The 25813-nt window shown below is 35.2% G+C and overlaps 1 protein-coding gene across 8 annotated transcripts in view; it reads left to right on the top strand.

Annotated features, from left to right (window-relative positions):
- The window catches only part of Fam172a (family with sequence similarity 172, member A), a 333594-nt gene that overhangs the window by 188651 nt on the left and 119130 nt on the right, over positions 1-25813 (top strand). For all 8 annotated transcript variants that reach the window (XM_013022091.1, XM_013022088.1, XM_013022086.1 and 5 more), the window contains one exon: positions 24647-24766. In XM_013022091.1, the coding sequence (XP_012877545.1) occupies positions 24647-24766 (120 nt within the window). The remainder of the gene's footprint in view (positions 1-24646; positions 24767-25813) is intronic.

Raw genomic sequence — 25813 nt, 5'->3', positions numbered from 1 at the left:
TGTTTTTGCCCCAACAGGCCTCATATCACAGTTTCTTAATCTTTGCCTTTCAAGTAGGTTGGATTATAGGCTCCAGCCACTATGCCTGACCATTATATAAGCAATATATTTTATGAGAAATAAAGGATAAGACAGTATGAAATGAGCTCTTTTGGGGAAATCTCTTTACTCTCTTGTGGTGTGTTATACTCTTCATGAATATCAAATTCAGCCTCCAACAGATATGCAGTTATAAAAGGAAGGACTATTTTGATAGGTCTTTCTCATAGTTATGGATGCTTCCTTTTGATAATACACCAACAATTAATAAAATAAAATAAAATTCTAAAATACTTTTCATACGCTAATGAAAATCCATTGATATATGTTGTACTTTTCATGGCTCTTGTATCCATTAATGATTAGTTATAGTAGACACTGGTCATTTGGAAACATTTATTTATTTATTTATCTCTCACATTTTATTACCAGATTTCTAACTTCAGCATGTATCCTCAGGTTTTATCATTGGGAACAAATGCTGTTAATTGTTTCCCTTGACTTTCATACTTACTTTGTTTTCCAGAAAATATCTTTTAGATGCTCAAACCTGAATCATTGCATTAGTCTTTTTTAATTAATTCACTTTATTTTTGTTATAAAGGTGATATACAGAGGGATTACAATTACATGCATCAGGTAATGAGTACAGTGTCTTCTGTTCCCTCAGTCAGTCTTTTTTTTGGGGGGGGGTCCGGTTGTGGGGCCTGAACTCTGGACCTGGGCGCTGTCCCTCAGCTCTTCAGCTCAAGGCTAGCGCTCTACCACTTGAGCCACAGCGCCACTTCCGGCTTTTTTCTTATGTGGTGCTGGGGAATCGAACCCAAGGCCTCATGCATGCAGGGCAAGCACTCTACCACTGAGCCACCTTCCCAGCCCCCCTCAGTCAGTCTTACATATAAAATGATGTCCCACTTGAGCCATGCCTCCACACCATTTTGCTCTGGTCATTTTTGAGATACAGGTTGTCTTTGCCTTGACCATCCTAGACTATGATCTTCCTATTTACGGCTCCTACCATAGCTGGAATGCCTGGTATGTATTACTGTACCAAGCTTTTTCTGTTGAAATGAATTCTCACAAGCTTTTACAGTCTTCCTGGTCTTCACCTCCCACATACCTGGGAAGACGGAAGCATGCCAGTACAATCAGCTTCTAATATTATTAACTTGGGTACTTTCCCAATTTTACTTTGTTTCAGTGAAGTTTGATCGATTTTATTTTTTTTGGGGGGGAGAACTAACTTCATTGATTTTTGTATCAGTTTTTGTACCCATTTCATTAATTTTTGCCATAATCTTTATTATTTCTTTAAACCCACTAATTTTGGTGGGTTGACTTTTTTTTTTAATTTTCTAGGAGCTTCATATTTTATTTGGTAAGGTTTTTTAAATCTCTCTGGTTTTTAAATGTAGCTAATTCGTAGCTAAAAACATTTCTTCTAACATTGCTTTTATTGAATCTTAGATTCTGGTAAGTTTTTTGTTTTTTATTTTCATTAGATTCTTGAATTTTTTTAAGCTTTCCATTTTATTTTCTTCAGTACCTATTCATCACTCAAAAGTGTATAGTTCAGTCTCCATGTGTTGGAATATTTTCTGTAGCTTCTTTGGCAGTTGATTTCTACAGGTATTCCACACAGTGTCAGAGTGAGCACTCAATGTCCTGTAAAATTCTGAGCTGAGTACAAGAAAATAGATTTAAAACTTTCTTTTCTCTCTCTCTCTCTTCTCCCTTTTTTTATTTTTAGTAGCTTGCATTGGATATATAGGGGGAAATTTTTATTACATTTCTACATATGTTTACAGTATATTCCAATCAATCTCACTCATCTATCCCACATTCCCCTCCTTTTTAAATTCTACTTAAGTTTCTGACATGATCCTTGGATTCCTAACCTCCCATACTCTATTTTTACTTTCCACTTGACCCATGGTATCCTCCAACTCTCCCAAGCCCCTTTCAGTTCACAGGCCGTTCTCTCTGTCCACATGGTTTTCAAGTCAGTGAAGCAGTGGTAGGCTCAAGATTTACTGTCATTCCCTGCACCATCATTGCTCAGGTATTAGTTGAGATTCTAAGAGGCCCCTGGGCTAATGGCAAGGCCTTGCTTGTTGTTGAGAACTATCTTGATTCTCAAGAGTTAATGCATCAGTATCATTCCAGTGGTTGGAAGATTCCCCATAGCAGAACTAGCCAGTCTGACCCAGGAATCCCAACTACTATGAGTGTACCGCCCCTCCAGCTCCCTCCTAACTTTCTAGAGATTCCAGGCCACAAGCTGGTCTATCTATGGGATGCTGATATAATAAACAAATCTATTGTCTTGGGATTCCTGATTTCCTTAACTCTTCCGGAAGTTTAGTGTGAAACAGCTTTAAATTTGATGTATCTCTTGTAACCCAGAAACTCTTGAATTTGAATCTCTCTTTCTTGGTAAAGGGGAGTAAGTATCTAGAAGGTAAACAGTTAAAGACACACTTTAAATGACAAAACATGAAATTTTTACCTCACTTTCACTCACTCATGTCCATCCATTCATTGTAATTTCAGCTTTGTTCCATTTTATTCTTTTATTCTCTTCTTGCCCCACACACCAGTTAATGTTACAATTTTAGTTCTGTTATACTGCCACCAACACCAATAACAATCCTTATTGTTCTTCTATTTTTCACTTACCGTTCCTTCATTTCTGCCTTTTTTAACATAATAGTGTGTTATGGAATTTTTAATTCTTTACAGTGTTCCTTTTAAAATAATTATTTTGGACTTGCAAGCAGGAAAATACAAGTATCTTGTCTCTTAATATGCCAATTCTCACTTGTCTCTTAACATGTCAGTCCTCACAGTGTTTTTATGCTCTACGCTCCCAATGTATAAATGCTTACTTTTATTTCCTAGGCAATTGAAATAGATGATAGGTTCTAGAAGTAGGGTTTCCTTTTCAAAACACAATGTTAGGGCATCAATAGTCAGGATATGCTGATTGATTAAATGAAAGTTTGAGCGGGGGGATATAAGAGACTTCTCAGGACCTTTGGATTGACATGAGAATCAAGACATATATTGAAGGGTCCTGAGGTGGCTTTTCTTAGAAATGCCTGCCTAGAGAACTAGCCTTAGCTGCCATCTGAAATGTGGATTTCAGAAGGGTTCTGCCACTTTACTGATAAAAGTGCCTAACTGAACCTAGCCTGTTTCTCTGGAATGTAGTCCAGGCTGAATACCTATATCTCTTTTTAAGTCTAGAATCTTCTTAATGTTACCGAATGCCTATGACACAAGTCTCTAATAAGCCTGCAAACAGTGCATGGTGTTGTCACTGTTCATTGCTAGGGGAATTAAGCACATCCTATATTACTCCACTATTAGGAAATTTTCTAGTGTCTGATTTCCTCCAGTTTTACCCTGTGTGCCCTTTTCTTTTGGGTGACTTTGCTTTGGTTGTTTTGATATAATAAATAATAGCAATATGGAGAAAAATGAGGTGTTTGTAGTAACTTTAAAGATTTAGGAAATACCTGTAATATATGCTGATGTTCATACCTTCATGAGAATAGAAATTTCAACTATGAAATATACTACAATAACCAATGAAAAAAACAGATAAATCATTTTATATCTCTTCCCTCTGTTGCTCCTTTCTGAATTGGGTAGGAATACCAAAAGTTGAGGCCAAAATTTCTGAATTATGAATGCATAAAATAATGAAATCCTTTTATTGAACATTCAGTGTTCTTTTGTCTTTTTTCAAATTTAATGAACTAAGTGTTCCCACTAATTTTATTGAAGTAAAAAGAATACCAGGTTACATTGCATCAGTCAATTGAATTCTTTCACAGCAATGTATGAAATATAAATATCCTTAACTGGTATCCTTTGCCTTTTTGCAGGTGTCAATGCTTGTAGTCTGGGACTGGGCACTGTCCCTGGGTCAAAAACTTTCTTAAGAATATAGAATTTGAGCTGGGAAGGTGGCTCAATGTTAGAGTGCTTCCCTTGCATGCATGAGGCCCTGGGTTCAATACCTCAGCACCACATAAGTAGAAAAAGCCAGAAGTAGCACTGTGACTCAAGTGGTAGACTGCTAGCCTTGAGCTAAAGAGCTAGCTGAGGGACAGCACCCCAGCCCAGAGTTCAAGCCCCATGACTGACCAAAAAAAAAAAAAGAATATAGAATTCCTGGGCTGGGAAGGTGGCTCAGTTGTAGAGTGCTTGCCTTGCATGCGTGAAGCCCTGGGCCTAAGCACCAAACAAGCAGAAAAAGCTGGAAGCAGCGCTGTGGCTCAAGTGGTAGAACACTAGCCTTGAGCTGAAGAGCTGAGAGACAGCACCCAGGCCCAGAGTTCAGCCCGCCCCCCCTCCAAAAAAAAAGAATATAGAATTACTAATATTTAACTGAAATACAATGACTGTGTACTATGTAATATTTAGAAATTTTTCTTGTATCTATTACAGAAATTTTTTTTCTCAATCTTGGTGCTTGAACTCTTTGGCCTGGGTGTTGTCCCTAAGTTTTTGTACTTAAGGCTAGCACTCTACCATTTGAGCCACAGCTCCACTTAGGGCTTTTTTTTTTTTTTTTGGTTGTTTAGTGGAGATAAGAGACTTGACTTTTTTTGCCTGGGCTGGCTTTGAACTGTGACCTTCAGATCTCAGCTTTCTGAATAGCTAGGATTATAGGAATGAGTCACCAGCACCTGGCTGAGATTAAAATTATTTAATATAAATACTCTTACTAGTATATAATTACCTTTACAACATTGATTTTAGGGAAATCATACTAAGTATGATTTATATAAGTTAGTGTAAATATTGAAATTGTTAACCATGACCCTAAATATTAAATGTATATTGATATTATTATTGCTCATTCTGTTATATAGCAAGCTTGTAGTAGCTAAAGTTACAGGTTGGAAGGTGACTCCCATATAAATTCCTTTAAGTTTCTTTAATGTAGATAGTGTAGATAGTAAAGACACTGAGTAGAGGGCTTAGCAAGTTTATGAAAGTGGAGGAGAAAGCTTTTCTGGCCCTCAAGTATGCATAGGACTTACTCTGTTAATACTAATTGATCAGAGTAAAAATCCTACCATATAGTTGAAAAGATATCTATCCTCAGCACAAACACAGATGTATTGCTTTCCTCACTACCTATGTTTTTCCTAGTGTCCTGTGGTCCTTCCTGACTGCAAAGGAAACTGTATTTGTACATCTTCCTCCTTTCTAGATATACATCATTGGTCAATAGCTTTGACCTTTTCCCAGTATATACCCTCAATTGGAAGAAATGAAGGTTAGTTTTCTAGTTATACCCATGTGTTAGGCCCAAATTCTATTTTTACAACTAGGAAGCTATTAGTCTTAGGTATATACTATGTGTATATTATGTATGTTTATATACACACAGTCCACATAAACATACACATGGGAACATCTAGAGAAAATTACTGAATGATAAATATAAGATCATGGGCTCTAAAATCAAAGAGACTCATTGCTTGTGATATTAAATCTAATGACTAACCACCTCAGGAATCAGGGGCCTTATCTGTGAAAAGGAGATAATAGTAATGACTGTCCATAGCATCATGAGGATTAAATGAATTAGAACATATTGGGCATTTAAATATCAAATAGAGTATGCACTAGAAAATGAGAGCCGTTGTTATATATGTTTTTTGTAAATTTAGGATATTTCTTAAAAATCTCATGCTTTTCATTTTCCTTGTTCTTTTGAACTAACCTAGTTTTTAATCTCTATTTTAACCTCTATGAAGTTCTCATAAATTTTGAGACAGTGGAGGAATGTTCCAGATTTATAGAAATAGGAAGAAAAAATCATCTAAAAATATTTTTCCCTTGGGACAAAGATTTACATATGCTATATTGTAAAGCGTATACTCTGACTTATTACTGGACTCACCAAAGGATTCTGTTCTTCAGTTAGATGGGGTTTTGCACCTCAATTCAAGTATAGATGTGCTAAAAATTAGTATTGAGAACTAGTTTGACAAAGCTATATAAGTTCAAGCAGTGTATATCCCATCAAATACAAGATATAACATTTGTGATTATTTATATTCTACCTGAAATTTATATTTTAAAATTATTTAATAGTTACATTTAATAGTTACATTTGGTGAAATAAGAGGTAAAAATTAAGATAGCTCAAAAAAGGTAGCTCAAAAAGATAAGGAAGAAAAGGTACTATATTGTTTCTAGGCTTTAACATTGCTGCTATGTAATAATGATCCAATAACTCATTATGGAACTGGCAAACTCAAAATGAACATTTTGTTATTCTAAATGTTTTTATTAAAAACAATTTTCTATTAAATTCAATATCCTAGTTATAAATTTCTTTTTGCCACTTGAAATCAAATTTATCTCTTAATTCCATATACTCACATTTCTATAGTAGATGAAAATTGCCCATTTTTAATATATATTTTATGGTAATGATACTGTATAGAGGGATTATAGTTATATGAGCAAGGTAATGAGTCCATTTCCTATCGAGCATTGTTACACCCTCCTTTGGTTTTCCCCTACCATCCTTTTCCTCCCCACCTTCCCAAGTTCTCCCTCCCCCCTCTTTCCTCCCCCAAAGTTGTAAAGTTCATTTTCAACATAGTGTCTTGTACATCTCGTTGTTACATGGGTCATCCTGTATCCTTATTTCAGCATTTTGGTATTTCCCTTCCCCTCCCCAAATTAGAAAAATGTATATAGCATGATGCAGGGAAACCATGGGACCTATGTTTCTTTGGGCCTGGCTTACTTCACTTAATATAATTTTTCCAAGTCTTTCCATTTCCTCACAAATGGGGCAATGTCATTCTTTCTGATGGAGGCATAGAATTCCATTGTGTATATATACCACATTTTCTTGATCCATTCATCTACTGAGGGGCATCTGGGTTGGTTCCACATCTTAGCTATGGTAAATAATGCTGCAGTAAACATAGTCGTGCTGGTAGCTTTAGTATGGTCTTGTTTGTGAACATTTGGGTAAATGCCCAAAAGTGGGATTGCTGGGTCATAGGGGAGCTCTATGTGGAGTCTTTTGAGTAACCTCCATACTACTTTCCAAAGTGGTTGAACAAGTTTACACTCACCAACAATGAAGTAAGATTCCCTTCTGTCCACATCCCCTCCAGCATCTGTTGTTATTAGAGTTCTTGATTTTAGCCATTCTAACTGGGGTGAGGTGGTATCTCAATGTTGTTTTGATTTGCATTTCTTTTATGGCTAGGGAGGTTGAGCATTTCTTCATGTGTCTATTGGCCATCCTTCTTTCCTCTTCAGAGAAGTTTCTCTGTAAGTCTTTAGCCCACTTATTTATTGGGCAGTTGTTTCTTTGAAGATTTGTTGTTGGGGATTTAATTTTTTGAGTTCCAGATATATTTTAGATATGAGATCCTTGTCTGTTGTATGGCTAGTGAAGATCTTCTTCCAATTTGTGGGAGAAGATCTTGCTAGCTATGTCCTTTGCCATGCAGAGATATGTATTCAATTTTTTTTCTTTCATGCAATTGTTTCTAACACATTTATAAGATGATTTCTTTGTTGCTTTGTATGTTCCTCTCCCACAGTATAACCCCTGCTTTCACTGTATTTGCTGTTGTTATAATTTGTGGAGAGGAAGGGGAAAAAAATCATTTAAATAGGGGTACAGGTGGACCCATTGCAACAATGAGATGTACAAGTTGTTATGTCGAAACTGAGCTTTACAACTTTGGTGGGAGGGGAGAGGAGGGTTGGGTGGCGGGGGGCAGGAGGAGGATGGGATGGGAAGGGGAAACAAAGGAGGAGGCTACAATGCTTGATAAGAAATGTACTCATTATCTTGCCTATGTAATTGTAACCCCTCTGTACAGTATTTTCACAATAAAAAAAAAAGATAAACTAAAAAAAAAAAGGATGCAGGATACCAGAATGAAATATAGTGATAATAGGGGTTATACCATGGGGGAAGAACATACAAAGAAACAAAAAAAAATAATCACATAGTACATTATAAGTACATTAAAAAGAACAGCAAGAAAGATAAAATCTCTTGTGTCCTTATCTTGGGGTTCATTTCACTTAGCATCAGCTTATATGGTCATATGTACATAGGTTTTGACCTCTTCTGCTAGTTATAAATTTCTTATTTGCATAAACCTTGCTTTTAAAGTATCTGTGGACATTTTTTCAATTATTCTTTGGTATCTTATCTGAAACTCCCAAGGTTTGATCTTTGTTTTTTTTGTTTTTATTTTGTTTTGTTTTATTGAGCTAAGATGTGCTCCCAATCTTCCAGTTAGGTCAACCACAAAAATTAAGATATGATACAAGGTCAGTGGAAGAAATTCATATCAAAACAACTACTCACCATGTCATTATGACAGCCTGCTGTAACAAATGTGCTTCTGTTTTAACTTAGGACAATTAATTGCTAAAAGTAATTTAATCTGACAGAGTCAGGGTGTTGAAAGGCTCCTGGAGATGTCATAAAAGTGACCTTTCTGCCCATGTGCTGCCAAAAGCCATTTTTAACAAGGAGCTAAGGAAACAGTGCAACTTCTTTTGTACTTTGTTAATTAGTTATTGATTTAAAACAATACACTTCCAAATACTGTTAGGTGAGTTAGGTGTCAGCAAGGTCATTTTGTGATAGTCTACTTCTGATATTCTTTATAGCCTATGAGAATTTTTTGAAGACTTTTGTTTCTTATCCTAAAATTGAAACTGTCTAGTTTGCTAAAATGAAAATTTTATTCTTCATCTTTTCAGCTTAAAATAGTCTTATATTAATAATGTGAGGTTTCATAATACTTTATTATATGACTTATTTCCAGTCTTCAGAATCTTATTTGTGAATTTAAAACTCATATATATAATAAATAACAATAAAATACTAATAAATAAATAAATAATATATAATATATAGTATAAAGAAGGTATTTAATTGTAAAATAGAAACAGCATAAAGTTTCTAGAATTTGTTTATTGAGTATACTGTCCATTTCTTTTTTTAATTTGGGGTATTATTTTTAGTTCTGATAAGTTAAAAAATTTCCTGTGATTCTTTTTTTAAATTTTTATTTTATTGTAAAGATACTACACAGAGGGAATATAGTTACATCAGTTTGTAAATGAGTACATTTCTTGTCTAGCATTGTTACTTTTATTAACGTCCTTAGGCTATTTTAAATCACATTTCTACACACAGCAGTTAAGTGCTAGTTGAGGTTTACATACTATGTTTGTAGATTTACAAGACGTGCATAGAGGAGAATAAGGTAAGAAGATTAACAAGTTAGCTATCACAGGAGATGAAATAGAGGTTCTCCATTCATATCTATTCCTGAACTGCATCATATCTATAGGATAGGTAAGCTACAACTAAGTGTTCTTGAGCAAGCTACTCAACATTCCTGCACCTCATCCACACAATGAGAAATGTGCTAGTTCATACTATAATTGTTGAAATTTCAATGAATTAGTACATGTATAGTTCTTTATCAGAATATAGGTAATAGTAATCATCTAATAAAAGTTATGTTAATAATGAATAGTAATTACCTAATAAAGGTTACAAGTAATAATAATACATGGTCCTTGACCTTAATTTGTATTAAAATTTTTGTATTTTAAATTATGCAGTGTTTCACCAAGTTTGTTATTTTTTCCTCACTTTACAAATCAAGTTACTGTTATTTGAAACCATTAATTGACAATGTTAATTCATAAATAAAAATTGAAGAAGCTATAACAACACTGGATATAAGTAAAAATTTCTCTCATTATGGTGGAGATATGAGAAAGCCACCTAATACTATCTACAAAAATTAAAACTACAAGCCGGGAGCACTTGTTGCTCATGCCTGTAATCCTAGCTATTGAGGAGGCTGATATCTGAGGATCACAGTTCAAAGCCAGTCTGGGCAGGAAAGTCCATGACTCTTATCTCCAGTTAACCACTAGAAAACCGGAAGTGGTGCTGTGGCTCAAGTGGTAGAACACTCGCCTTGAGCTGAAGAGCGCAGGGATAGTACCCAAGCCCAGAGTTCAAGCCCCAAAACCCACAAAAAAAAAAAAAATTAAAACTACATCAGCTTTTTACCTTAGTTGTCTTATTCCTGGAAACTTAACCTACTGAAATAAAATTATTTCCAATTCAAATCCATATTAGCTATGATTTTAAAAACATCAATTGATAACTAAAATTCAGAACCCAGATTTTGCTACTTAAAACAGAATAAACTTCTAATAAATGACTTTGGTAACTGCTACATTGTCTTCATTTTTGAAGGATAAAATACTACTTAGATTCAAATTGTCAAACTCTGAAAGAGTTTAGCTTTGCTACAACACATAAAGAAATTATCAGATGTCTAAACTAATATCACAGATTTGTTAAATTCATTTTGGAGGTGTTTGTCACAGTAAATACTCATTACAAGTATATAAAAAATATTTGTGATAGATGCCTACAGATGCCAAGTATCTATTCTATGCTGTTAGTCAGCCTCGTATTTGCATATATCCAGCCCGCTATGTACTTTTGCAACTCTGGTTCAATCTTTGTTATGAAGTTTTCTTTATTTTATCTAGAGAATACAGAATTGGCAATGGAGCTAGGTGGTAGATAGACCCTTACTTAGCATGTGAGAGGCCGTGGCTTTGACATCCAGGTTAACCTCCTATTAGAAATGTAGAATCTGGGCTTCTAAGGGGTAAATTAACCACTTAAAGTTAAAAGCACATTAAATGACACTGCACAGATTTTTTAAGTCATGTATGTGTATGCGAGTATGTGTTGTCTAGCAATTGTAATTATCCTCCCATAGTTTTATACTTACTAATTCTTGTGAAATGTTTAACTCTCCTTTTTTTTCACACAGAGCAATTATGGACAATTTATTTGGTTAACATTTATCAAACGAGGATACCAAATCAGAAAAGTTTATGTCTCATCCACTGATACCTGCCAAAATTTTCCTTGACGACACACATGCTTCAGCTTTTCACAGCCTTGGCTTCCAAAAGATTTCATCCACTTTTTCATTCCCCATATTTCTGTAAAATGGGTGTTTTAGATAGAGCATACAGAATATATTTCACCTTTTCTTGATGAACAAGGAGAAACATGAAAGGTGTTTTTCTATTTAAAATTACAGCTTTAGATAGATTCATATTTAGCTTCTGACTATACTATTTTGTCCAGAAAATATTCTAGATTGAAATATATGCAATGATAGGTATATTTCCAGTGTGTTTCATGATATTAATTGTATATTTATATATCATACAATCTTCTTACCTCTTTCCTAACACACGCGTGTGCACGCACGCACACACACACACACACACACACACACACACACACACATACAAACTGTTCCAGAGATGTCTCTTTTACCTCCCATTCTATTATAGCTGTCATTCAGTGGCAGTAGCTAGACCAGTTGAGTGAAGGCATGCAGGCTGTGAGCCTTTGGATAGCCTCCCTCCTTGCCTTCTGTAGCTTCTCTGTTCATGCATTGATTCTTCCTACACTCACAGAGCCAGTGACAGTGTAACTGATATGAACTAAAAACGTTCTGACTTCTTGGTTGTTTATTACATCTGTTGTGGTGGATCTTTTCTAGTGGGTGGTAATACAAGATACAAACATCTTTATATAATATAGGTCATCACTCTTTCCAGTGCTTTTTTAAATTGTTTTATTTTATTGTAAATGGTGATATAAAATGAGGGAGGGGTAATAGTGTTGGACAAGAAATGTACTCTTTCCAAGCTTTCTAAACCTAGCTAAGTTTTAACACTATATCCCAAGGTTCTTGTTAGGTAGTTGTAGGCAGAACAGTGACCTCTAAACATGCCTACATTCTAATCCCTTGAACCTTTTCTAAATAATGATTTATTGTTTACTTTATTGTTTACTTTGAAATATGGTATAGCAGCAGACATAGTTGTGAAAGAAAAAGAAAATGTTGCTGCTATGAGATGAAAACTTCCAGTAGAAGATAACCCAGGTAGATGCTCTGGATCGTGATGCCATAAACTTCCCTGAGCATTTACAAGAGGATCTGTATAGGGAAGTCAGTAGACAACAGTATCGTGAAAAACATGGCTTTCCATAAGTGGAACACCAAGAAAGGAAGATCAGTAAAAATACAGCAAGAAGAATTGTACTGCCCTGTATTTCCTATCTAGGCTCCCCATGGTCTAATTGGTAAAAACAACATTGCTATGAATTTTAAGTCCCCTGAGCTGATACATCAGAGCAACAGAGTGTGAATAGGAGAGAACAATGCCATTGTATCATTAAGAACAACCAAATGCAAGATCAAACCCTGATCAGACCTAGTATATCATTGTGTCTTGAGATAATGAAAACCCTGATGTATCAGCCCTCAGCCTTTTGACATACTACTATCACTTAGTATAGTTGCCCTACTAACTCGAGTGTGTAGCTGTAGTCCTTGTATCTTCCTCTATTCTTCTGAAAGTTCTTTTGGCCATTCTCTTGTGTCATTTCTCCTTGTTCCTGTAGTTTATTTATTTTTGGCTAATTTCTTACTCCAAGTTCTTTCTTTGCAATATGATATTTTTGACTTTGTATATTTATCTTAACTATAAATATGATGATGTTTCAGCTGGGTATAGAATTGTACATTGAAAATTATTTTCCTTTTGAACCTTGATAACAGTTATCATCATCTTGCTTCTTCTATTGCTATTGAAAATTCTAAAATTATACTGTCATTCATTTTTTCTTTTTGTGATATCCAGAATATTCCTGTTTTTCTATTCTAAACTTTACAGCAATATTCTTTTATATTGATCTGGTTTCATTCTTTTTTTGTGTGTACATACTGTACAGAGGGGTTACAATTACATGGGCAAGATAATGAGTACATTTCTTATCAAGCATTGCAGCCTCCTCCTTTGTTTACCCTTCACATCCCTTCCCAGCCTCCCCCCCAGTCCCCCCCTCCTCCCCCCGTTTCATTCTTTATATTGGTATTTGGTGAGTCTTTAAATCTGGCAGCTAATGGTCTTGGAAATCTTAAATCATTGTTCCAGTCTCTGTGTCTTTTATTTATAGTATTTCCTTATGTCTGGTAATATATCTATTCATACTTACCAGTATTGTATAAAAATGGTTGGAATCTCTTAAAAATAGGGATGAGGCTTACTGTTTGAATTTCAGAATGGGTATTTGTTGGGAACGCTTATCCATGCTTACTGTCATCTGTCTGTATCTTTAGAACTTTTATTTAGCTGGTTTTGTTTCACAAAGAAATTTTGCCTAAAGACCAAAGGTCTGACTTTCTACTGCAGTGTCGAAGTTTAAAAGAAATGAAAACTGGGGAGATAAAATGCAGCCACTCACATTTTGCATTTCAGTATGCATAGGTGGGACCAACATGCATAGGTACAGTGATAGAGTGTGTGCAGGTGCAAAAGCCTAGGCTCAAGCTCTAACAGTGCAGACACATCCACCCACCCACACACACACACACACACACACACACACACACACAGAGTCAACCCCCCCTCTTTTAAATTCTGTAACTGATGGAATCTCTCCATTTCAAAGTGTTTCCTATCAGAATGTGGGAAAATATTAGCCAAGTGCTTTTTTAATAGAAGGGTGGAAAATAACTGCGTGTGTGTGTGTGTGTGTGTGTGTGTGTGTGTGTGTGTGTGTGTGCAGGCATGCTGGTTCTGAGGCTTAAATTGAAGTCCTTACACTATGGCTAAGTAATTCTTCACCTTATTTTAGCTTGTATTGCCTCTCCTCCAATTCCTAGAGTACCTGGAATCTTATCCCTATGCTCTGGAAGATTCTGAATTTGGAGCTGATTTTTAGCCTTCCCACTGCCAGTTTGAGATTAAGCTTATTTGTCTGTCTAATATCTGTCTTCCAAAATGTTCCATGTTTTTTTCTGTTTTCTTAATCCTTGTGGATTTATGACTTTGTTAAAAGAAATCTTTTACAATAGTGTTTATAGAGCTGGGAGTGATAATGTATTCGGACGTGGATGTTTAATCTGCCATTCTAAACTGGAACTGAGATCAGAAGCATGTAGAGCAGGGTTGACAAACATTTTCTTAAAAGAAGTGACAGTAACTAATTTATGCCTGCAGGGTGTACTGACTTGGTCTCAAAGATTCAACTTGACTGTTATAAGGTGGAGATAGATAATATGTAGCAACTGTATGTACCTTTATTCCAGTAACATATTACAAAAGCAAGCAGTTAGCTATCAGACCATCATTTTTATTATATTAAGTTGCATTAATTTTACACAAACAGTTGGATATGTTTGATAAGCATATACCATAAGGTAACCAGCACCAGTCATGATGTTTTCATTATCCATTTTTTTCACTATCCAAAATTTTTCTCATGTAACCCTTTCCAGCCAGCCCCTCTTTCCTGTTCTGACTCTGCTGACCACCAATTTGCATTCTAACATTATAGTGCCTGCTTTTTTAGAATTTCCTGTCAATTGAATAATGCTATATGCTGTTGTTTATATCTAGCATCTTTCATTTAGCCTTATTGTGTGTTGTAGATGAATAACTGGCAGAAAAATAGCAACAGTTTAAAGTTATACTCAGTTTCTCCCTTATAAGATAACAGATGCCCTTCAAGAGAAGGGCACTCTGAACTGTCAGAATATCATTTCACAACAGTAATCTGTTTGTTTCATGTCTTCCTGGCCCACAGTTTATGGTGCCTACATATACAACATTCTTGTGCCTTTTCATTCTAGTTCATTGCTATAAAGTCTAGCAGCAGTGGTTATTCCTAGTTAGAGAAGTGTGCCAAATGAATTTTAATATTCAAGACAATAGAATGAAATTAAGATATTCAGTAATAAAGCTGGGCGCCAGTGGCTCATGCCTATAATCCTACCTACTCAGGAGGCTGAGATCTGAGGATCACAGCTCAAAGCCAGCCCAGGCAGAAAAGTTCATGAGACTCTTAAGTCCAATAAACCACTCAGAAAAATGCAGAAGTGTCTCTGTGGCTCAAGTAGACTGCTAGCCTTGAGTACAATGAGTCTCAGGGATAGCAACCAGGCCCTGAGTTCAAGATCCAGAACTGGGGTGTGGAGAGGGGGGGGAAGTACAATAATGAAGTCAGACTGCCTGGGTTTGAATTTTATCTGTGATATACACTAACAATTTTCTGCAGTAAGTTTCCTAATCATTGTCTGTTCATTTGAATAAGGGGTAAATATAGTACCAGCTGCTAAGATCAAATAATTTAATGTTTGTAAGGATTTAGATTCATGCTTTCAAGTAACATTATGCTTGCATTATAGATTGCAATAAAAAGAGAATGCCTAAATTTAATTAATGTGAATCATTACTGATTATTAGAAGTGCTAAAGAGATAGACTGGGGATCTAGCTCAATGTTAGAGCCATTAATCTGATATATTCAAGGAAAGTCCTGTGCTTAATTCCCAGGACCACCAGTTTAAAAAAAAAATACCTAAGAGTCACAATAAAACCAAGTTTTGGAATTAAAGTCATACCAGTTTAGCTAGCTTATAGCTCTAATCCTGGTTATTAAGAAAGCTGAGACCTAGAAGATCATGACGTAAAGCTAGCTTGGACAGAAAAACCTGTGAGAATCCACCTCCAATTAATTAGCAAAACCTGGACTGCTGCATGGTTCAACTTTGAGCAAGAAAGCCATATGAGTGTGAAGAACTGAGTTCAAGCACCATTACTGGAACCAAAAATATATATATAGACAAGAAAGAGAAAAGAAATTGGGAAGGTGGCTCAGTGGTAGAGTGCTTGCCTAGAATGCATGAGGCCCTGGGTTAAATTCCTCAGTAACACATAAACAGAAATGGCTGGAAGTGGTGTAGTGGCTCAAGTGCTAGAGTGCTAGCCTTGAGCTAAGAGCTCAGGGAGAGGGAGCAGGCCTAGAGTTCAAGCCCCATGACCAACAAAGAGAGAGAGAGAGAGAGAGGCAGAGAGAGAGAGAGAGAAAGAAAGGAAAGGGAAAAGAAAACAAATCAACTGTATCTGCTTTCTATTCTAGATGACACCTCTTTTGCAGTGTCAATATAGCCGCAAATCCAATGTATTTGGTATCATATCTGTAAATGATAGGCCATAGTTATTTCTCTTGTTTTTAACATTAACTTCTTGTCAGATTAAATTTTTATACTTTTTTATTGTAAAAACGCTGTACAGTGGAGTTACAGTTACATGAGCAAGGTAATGAGTACATTTCCTATTGAGCATTGTTGCCTCTTCCTTTGTTTTCCCCCTACTATCCCTTCCCTCCCACCTCAACAATTGCCCCCCCCAACGCTGAAGTTGTAAATTAAGTTTTCAACAGAGTGGGGTTTTGTTTAACGTTTTTTATTGTGAAAATACTGTACAGAGGGGTTACAATCACATGAGCAAGGTAATGAGTACATTTCTTATCAATCATGGTTGCCTCCTCCTTTGTTTTTCCATCCCTTCCTTCCCACCTCCACAACTACACACCTTCCCTCCCCCCTCCTTCACTCCCCACCCCCATCTAAATTGTAAAGTTTGTTTTTCCACATAGCGTCTTATATATTTCATTGTTGCAATGGGTCAACCTGTATCCCTAGTTAAACAATTTGTTTTTTCCCTTCCACCCCCCCAAATTATACCAACATCAAATACAGTAGAAACAGGGGTTATACCATGGGGGAGGGACATACAAAGCAACAAAGAAATCACGTGGTACCTTATAAATACGTTAGAAGCAACAGCAAGAAAGAAAAAAACCAATTGTGTTCTTGTTTTGGGGTTCATTTCGCTTAACATCATCTTATCTGATCTTTTGTGCTTGTCTCAGATATATACTAGTTATTGTAAATAAAGGAAACCATGGGACCTATGTTTCTTTGCACCTGGCTTACTTTGCTTAATATAAAATTTTCCAAGTCTTTCCATTTCCTAACAAATGGGGCAATGTCATTCTTTCTGATGGAGGCATAGAATTCCATTGTGTATATATACCACATTTTCTTGATCCATTCATCTACTGAGGGGCATCTGGGTTGATTCCACACCTTAATTACGGTAAATAATGCTGCAGTAAACATAGTTGTGCTGGTAGCGTCAGTATGGTCTTGTTTGTGATCATTTTGGTAAATGCCCAAAAGCGGATTGCTGGGTTATAGGGGAGCTCTGTGTGGATTCTTTTGAGGAACCTCCATACTACTTTCCAAAGTGAACAAATTTACACTTCTACCAACAATGCAGTAGGGTTCCTGCTGGTCACATCCCCTCCAGCATTTGTTGTTGTTCTAGCCATTCCAACTGGGGTGAGATGGTATCTCAATGTTGTTTTGCTTTGCATTTCTTTTATGGCTAGAGAAGTTGAGCATTTCTTCATGTGTCTATTGTTCATTCTTATTTCCTCTTCAGAGAAGTATCTCTTTAAGTCTTTAGCCCACTTATTTATTGGGCAGTTGTTTGAGAATTTGTTGTTGGGGGATTTAATTTTTTGAGTTCCAGGTATGTTTTAGATATGAGACCCTTGTCCGTTGTAGGCTAGTGAAGATCTCCCAATCCATGGGGTTTCTATTGATCTTGCTAGCTATGTCCTTTGCCATGCAGAAGCTTTGCAACTTCATGCAATCCCATTTGTCCAACCTTTCTTTGATTTGTTGTGTTTCTGGGTCTCTATTAAGATAATTTTGGCCTGTGCCAAGGAGACCTAGTGTTTCTCCTATTCCATCCTATAATGTGTTCAGGGTGTCTGCTTTGACTTCGAGGTCTTTGATCCATTTGGAGTTGACTCTAGTGCAGGGTGATATATAAGGATGTAGCTTTAGTTTCCTACAAGTGATTAATCAATTTTACCAGCACCGTTTACTGAAGAGGCTGTATGTCTTCCATTCTATTTTTTAGCTCCATTATCAAAGATTAGGTGGCTATACGTCTGTGGGTTCATTTCTGGGTTTTCAACTCTACTCCATTGGTCCTGAGGTCTGTTCTTATGCCAATACCAAGCTGTTTTGATTACTATAGCTTTGTAGTAGAGTTTGAAATTTGGTATTGATATTCCTCCAACACTGTTCTTTCTGTTAAGGATAATTTTTGCTATTCGGGGTCTTTTATTGTTCTATTGTTTATTGAATTTTTGGATTGCCTCTTCTATTTCCTTGAAGAATGAAGTTGGAATATTGATAGGTATGGCATTGAATTTGTAGATAGCCTTGGGAAGTATTGCCATTTTCACTATGTTGATTCTTCCATTCCAGGAGCATGGGAGGTTTTCCCACTTTCTAAGTTTTGTTTTGATTTCCTTTTTCAGGTTTTTAAAGTTTTCATCATAGAGGTCCTTCACTTCTTCGGTTAATTCCGAAGTATTTTATTTTTTGTGGGGCTATTACGAATGGAGTTGCTTTCCTGATTTCAGCTGTACTTTTTTCATTGTTGGCATAGAGGAAAGCCATTGATTTTTGAGGGTTAATTTTATACCCTGCTACCTTGCCAAAGTTTTGAATCAGCTTGAAAAATTTGGGAGTGTAGTCTGTGGATTTTTTAAATACAAGATCATGTCATCTGCAAAGAGGGAGAGTTTTACTTCATCTTTCCCTATTTGGATTCCCTTTCTGTTTGAATCTTGTCTTATTGCTGCAGCTAGGCATTCTAATACTAGATTGAAAAGGAGTGGCGAGAGTGGGCATCCTTGTCTTGTTCCTGAGTTAAGAGGAAATGGCTTTAGTTTTTCACCATTGAGTATAATGCTGGCTGTAGGTTTGTCATACACAGCCTTTATTATATTGAGAAATGTTCCATGGATTCCTAATTTTTCCAGAGCGTTGGATCTTGTCAAATGCTTTTTCTGCATCTATTGAGATAACCATGTAGTTCTTATCCTTGCTGTTGTTGATGTGATGAATTATATTAGTTGATTTGTGTATATTGAACCAGCTTTGCATCCCTGAAATGAATTTGAAGCCATTAAAACTGACCAATTAGAATGAAAGGAAATAAAAACAAAGTAGAAAGTCTTGACAGTAGGTTAGACCATGCAGAAGATCGAATCTCAGGGATAGAAGACAGCCTAGATATTATAGAGAAAGAACATACAACCATCCAAGACAAGTCCAAGAAATATGATAGATCGATCCAACACCTGGAAGACACCATCAGAAGGCCTAATCTGAGGATAATGGGTGTATAAGAGCACCTAGGGGCAGAAGTAAATGGTCTAGGAAATTTATTTAACAGGATCCTAGCAGTAAACTTCCCAAACATGCAAAAAGATATGCCTATTCAGATACAAGAAGCTTTTAGGACCCCAAATAGACCAGACCAGAAGAGGACATCCCACTGTCCCATTATAATCCACACAGGATCAATTCAGACCAAGGAAAGGATCCTTAAAGCTGTCAAGGAGAAAAGATCTATCACCTATAAAGGGAGGCTAATCTTAATGACTTCAGATTTCTCAGCAGAAACAATTAAATAAAGAAAAGCCTGGAATGATGTATGCCATGCCCTAAAGACAAACAACTATTAACCAAGAATATTGTACCCAGCTAAACTCTCCTTCATAACAGAAGGTCAAATAAAAACCTTCCATAGCAAAGAAAAACTGAAATATAGTGTTTTGTACATCTGATTGTTACAATGGGTCAACTTGTCCCCTTATTTAAGCATTTTGTTTTTTCTCTTCCCCTCCCCAAATTGGAGAAGTGTCTGTACAAGAGACAGGGCACCAACATCAAATACAGTGAAAAAAGCAACAAAATTGAACAGATAAAAATGTGAAAGTTTCATATCATCTCAACATTTACAGCCATTTGTTAACATCACTTTAACACATATGTTCTTAAAGATCAGATAATGTACTAAAGAAATTCAGTCATTATAAGACAGACCAGCTTACAAACTCTAGCAAGTTGTATACCTTTTGCACAGCAATCTCCAAAAACTGGTATATGTAAAATATCTATCATAAAATCGTTGTAAAGAATAAATGACAAAAAGCATTCAGCCAGCTCAAGTGGGTGGTGTCCTGGAAGCAAATGGTAAAAGTAGAGTTAAGGTAATAGGAGCAAAAGTTAAGAGAGTTTTGTGTGCCTAGAAATATTCTAGAGGATAAGTTAAATTAAATAATTAGATAATGCATTTTTTCCATCCTTATAAATTCATATGACTTAAGGATCTGCTTTGCATTCAGATTTGTATTTAACCATACTTTTTCTTTTGTAAAATCTCAGCTTTTTAGAAGAAATAATCTCATTTGTAAATTTTGTCATTAAACAAGCATTTATTTTGTATTATTGCTTCTTCTGTCATTGCTATCTCAAGGAGAAATGAGAAATCAAGGACAGTGTTAAGGTCAGCCGGTAGTGTGTGGAGTGTGTATGTACATCTGTGTGTGTGTACATATATGTGCATATTTATGTATCATGTGACATAATTGAAATTAGTATCAGATATTTGATGGTTTAAAGTCAAAATGTAACATATTATTTTATATATTGAAATTTTAATAATAGATATGCTTAACAATGTAAATAAAATGTATGTGAAGTAAAAATCACTTTAATATTTTAACTTTAATATTAGACACTATAAAATTCAGTGTAATTTTTCTAAATAAATTAATGTATATTATAACTTATTTTTGTAACTTTTAGCAACAGGTTAGCTGAAAAAAAATCTGTCAAATTTGGCAGTGGTTCAGAAAATATGTGAACCTGTCACTGTAAGTAGTCTCAAAGGGCGAAATGCATTACAGGAGCTAATTAACCTTAGAAAATAATTACACAAATATGCAAATGTTGTTTAGATAATTCCATGTGTTATCAGCTCAGGTAGTCCATCATAAATGCAGACCTTGCAGTGCCTAGGTAGTAGAATCTGGTGTAGCCGATAAGGCTTTGGTTTCTGCATCACTTCTGTTTAGCATTTAACGATTAATGAAGGTAAGTGTACACAAAATTCAACCTGTTCTCTGCATACTACAGAATTCCACAATAGAAATACCCTACACATTCTCCCACCAGCAAAGTCTAATTAATAAGTTCACTCTTCTTTTCATACACTTCATATATTTGCATTTTCTAAAATAATACAGAATGCATTCTAATTTGAAATTCAACTGGAATCCGGTAGAGTAGATTTAGTGTGTTTACATTTCTGTAATTGAAGTGAATTAGAAAATCTTTCCTGTTGAAATCTTTTTAGCCTCAAAATACACCATTGGTAATATACTATCTGGATTATGACTCATAAATATGTAATGCCTGTGGACATATTATGGTCTGCAGATTGGAATGGCATTAAGTTGCTTCATGGCATCACCTTCTTTACATATAATTAAAACTACTGTATGTTCTACTTTTTACTGTTGTGGAAGTTTACTAACATTGGCAGAATTTATTAAATTCTAAGGTGGGTGGGGTTAAGTCCCTCTAAACATTGTAAATACTAAAAACCTTAAATTTTTACTTTTCTTTTTTCTTTTTTTTGTCTTTTCTTTTTTGGTACTGGCGATCAAACCAAGAACATTGCAACTGAGCTATATCCCATCCCCCAAAAAGCCTTAATTTGAAAAGCCTTAAGAAGTAGCCATAAGAGAAACCAATTTTTTATATGTGTCTAATGCTTATCTCCATATCTTATTTTTAATATAATATTTTGAATAGGAACTATTTCTTAATTTCTGTTACTAGTCTCTCAAAAGTGGAGTTCACATAGTACAAATTACCTTCTTTAGATGATTGAGGACCAGTGCTGCTGATAATTATGCTGCTATGCATACTGTGCTGCCCTCAGCTTGCTTAGAGGCAACATGAGTAATCTCCGACTAGTGTACTAGATGGGCTTTTCTAATACATGTACATTTTATTTGTGTTCTTGCCATCAAGCTCTCAAATGTAACTTCTTACTCTTAGACCTATTTGAAATAATTATTTTCACTTGTTGCTAGTAAATGTGCAGTTGACTCACACCAGATACTGGAATTGTTTAGCTAAGAATGTATAATGACCTTTGTTGGATACTAAGAAACTATGCATTACTGCAAAGTAGTATTTCTGACTTTGGGACTGTTATTTACGTTTATATTTTACACATGTACTTTGTAGAAATGTTGGACAGTTTAGAAAATTTAAATGAAGGTAAAGATAGAAAACACTAATAATCAAACCATTTATAGGCAGCACAGTTGCTTTTAAGTAATTTTGCTTCCTTCTTTTGATTTTTTTAATGAGTCCCAGGCTTGAACTCGGCCTGGTCACTGTCCCTAAGCTCCTTTTGCTCAAGGTTAGCACTCTACCATTTGAACTACACCACCACTTCCAGCTTTTTCTGTGATTAATTGGAGATAAGAATTTAAAGGACTTTCCTGCCTGGGCTGGCTTGAAACCTTGATCCTCAGATCTCAGCTTCCTGAGTAGCTAGGATTACAGGCAGGACCTACTGGTGCCCAGCCTTTTAAATATTTTTAAGCTTGTGTGTGGGTGGGTGGGTAAGAGAGAGAAAGAGAGACAGAGACTGTTGGGGGCTAGTAAAATGATGTACAGTTTTGCATGAGACTTGAAACTTTAGTTAATGAATTCCAAGGAACAAGAGTGGGTTTTGTGTGTGTGTGTATGTGTGTGTGTGTGTGTGTGTGTGTGTGTGTGTGTGTGTGTACTTGTTGCAGTTCTTTCTTTTTTCTTTCTTCTTTCCTTTGTTTTTTGGGTTTTTGTTTTTTTGGAATTCATGGAACAAGAGTGTTTTTTGGTTTGGTTTGTTTTTTTTGTATTTTTTGTGTGTACTTGTTGCAGTTCTTTCTTTTTTCTTTCTTTCTTTCCTGTGTTTTGTTTTTTGGGTTTTTGTTTTTTTGGAATTCATGGAACAAGAGTTTTTTGTTTTGGTTTAGTTTTTTTGTATTTTTTGTGTGTACTTGTTGCAGTTCTTTTTTCTTTCTTTGTGGGCATTTTTTTTGGAATTCATTTTGAAAAGCATCATTTTATATAGTCATATGCACATTATTGACCGCATTCTCCCTCTCTTCATTAATTTACCACTTTATTTTTGACCCAACCCACTCCTTTTGAGTACCCGCTTCCTACTGTTTTATTTTGCCAAACTTTGCCTTTCTAAGGAATTACACTATTTGAGTTTTCTTGAATCTACAGTAATTCAGCCAATTCATTTTCATACACTTACATACCATCCAATGTATCTACCTATAGGTTTATAAGCTAAATCTATTTTCCACATATAAGGGAAATGTACATGTTTTGCCTCTCTGAGCCTGACTTCACTTAACATAATGTTTTTCCAGGTCTTTCCATTTCTTTACAAATGGCACAATATCATTCTATCTAATGGATGAGTGAAATTTCCTTTTGTATATGTACTAATTTTCTTGATCCATTTGTCCATCCAGTGACATCTGGACTGATTCATACCTTTTTGGTTCTCATGAATAGTGCTGCAGTGAACATGGTCATACTTTTCTTGCCTATGTTCTGTTTCCTTAGATTGAAAATGATCCTCGAATCTGCTCTCATTTCACCCTCTACCTTCATCTCTACAATTCTTATTTGTCTTCAATATTAAAGGAGGTATCACCTCCTCTCAGAAGTAGTATCATCCTCAAGGATAGATAATGTTCTTTTTCAGTATCTTGTACATGCTTTTTGTACATGTAGTAATCTACACTGAAGGATCTTTATGTTAATTAATTGTTAGATCATCAACTTCTTGAAGCCAAGAGTTCTGTGTTCTGAGTTCAAGTCCCCAGAACACAGACACACTCTCTCACCCCTCTCTCTCTATCTCTCTGTCTCTCTTTCTCACACATACACATAAACACACACACGCACACAAAGAACAATAAAATTATCATAAAACTTTCTGAATTTAATATGTATTAAGATTTAGCATGTTAGGAGAAATATAAAAACCCCTGGGAGATGTATCTGATCTATCTATGTTTATAGATAGATAATATATCTATAGATAAGATATCTATATTTACAGATAGATACCATATATATCTTATATGTACCATATAATTTGTGTATATGGTATATATCATATATGTGATATATATCGTATACATGTGATAAATATCAGGGAGTAGATTGCTTTTTTCAACCTCTAGTACTGGGACTTGAAGTCAGGGACTCACTGGCCCTCTATGTTTGAGACATATCTCATTTCCAGCTTTTTGATACTTATTTGGAAATAAGAGTCTTGCAGATTTGTTTCCCCAGCCTGGTTCCAATTTTCAGATCTCAGCCTTCTAAGTAGATAAGATTATAAGCATGAGCCACCATGAGCACCTTGAGCATAAGTATTTTTACAATCTCAGTTATATCTAGATTATTTGTGTTTAAAAAATGTTCATTTTAAATAATTTATTTCAGGTGATTATGGTAGAAATTAAGCCTAGCAGTAATTTGCTAATAGTTTTAATACTAATTTATTCTCAATGTCTCAGTATAGTTCTTTGTATCAATATTGCTTTGACTTCATTCTAACAATCTTATTGTATAAAGTTAATATATAATTTAACTGTTGGTTGTTATGATAATAATTAGATATAGTATGTCATATATAATTTTTTTTAGGAAAATGGTTCTCCTGAAGAACATGCAATCTATGTTTGGGACCATTTCATAGCCCAGTCTGCAGCTGAGAATGTATTTTTTGTTGCTCACAGCTATGGAGGACTTGCTTTTGTGGAACTGGTAAGTGTACATTTCACACTGTTTTTAATCCCCAATCACATTATAAGTTGATTTCCTCTATTTCCTTGGCTTGATATTATTACTTTATTTTATAAAGAATGGAGGAAACATTTTGAGTAAATAATTTTATGATTGTGAAAAATAGTATACTAATGTATTTTAGAATAATAGCTTTTTCAAAAAAATAAAAACACCAAAATAACAGATAATTTGGGTAATAAAGGAATAGTTTTTAAAAGAAGTAAAAATGGCTTTAAGATACTTGGAGAAATGTTCAATGTCAGCAACTCCCTTCACCATAAAAAAAATGCAAGTGAAAACTACACTGAGATTCCATCTCACCATGATCAAAATGGTACTCACCAAGATAATAAAGAACAAAAATGTGTTGGTAAGAATATGAGGAAAAAGGAACACTCCTACACTTTTGGCAGGAATGGAAGCTACTGCCACTACTATGGAATTAATATAGAGATTCATTAAAAAGCACAAAAATATACCTTCCTTTTGACCCTGCTATGACACTCATGGACATATATTGGAAAGAGTATAAATTGACATACAAAGTAAGCCCTGGTCACCTGTGTTTTATTGCAGCACTATTCAAAATAAACAAATTGTAGAATCAACCAGGTTCCCAGCAACTACTTAATGAATAAGGAAAATGTGATATAGATGGCTAATAGATAGAGAGATGTATTTACTATTCAGTTATAAAGAACAATGAAATTATGACATTTACAGGAAAATGGATAGAACTAGAAATCATCTTGCTGAGTGAAATAAACCAAGCTCAAAAAGCCAAATATCACATGATTTTGCACAAATGAAAATCTAGACCTGAAGTGATGATGATGATGATGATGATGATAATAATAATAATAATGATGATGATGATAATGATGATAATGAGACATACATGTAAAAGGGGAACATAGGAGGAATCCGGAGGAGGGAAAACAGAAAGGGGGATGGCGATGGTAATAGGAAGTGAAGAGCATGAAAATACTGTGTGTGTGTGTGTGTGTGTGTGTGTGTGTGTGTGTG

The sequence above is a fragment of the Dipodomys ordii genome, unplaced genomic scaffold (genome assembly GCF_000151885.1).
Source record: "Dipodomys ordii isolate 6190 unplaced genomic scaffold, Dord_2.0 Scaffold59, whole genome shotgun sequence".
Taxonomy (NCBI): domain Eukaryota; kingdom Metazoa; phylum Chordata; class Mammalia; order Rodentia; family Heteromyidae; genus Dipodomys; species Dipodomys ordii.
The sequence above is the reverse complement of the archived record's forward strand: the minus strand, read 5'-3'. Positions and strand labels throughout refer to the sequence as shown.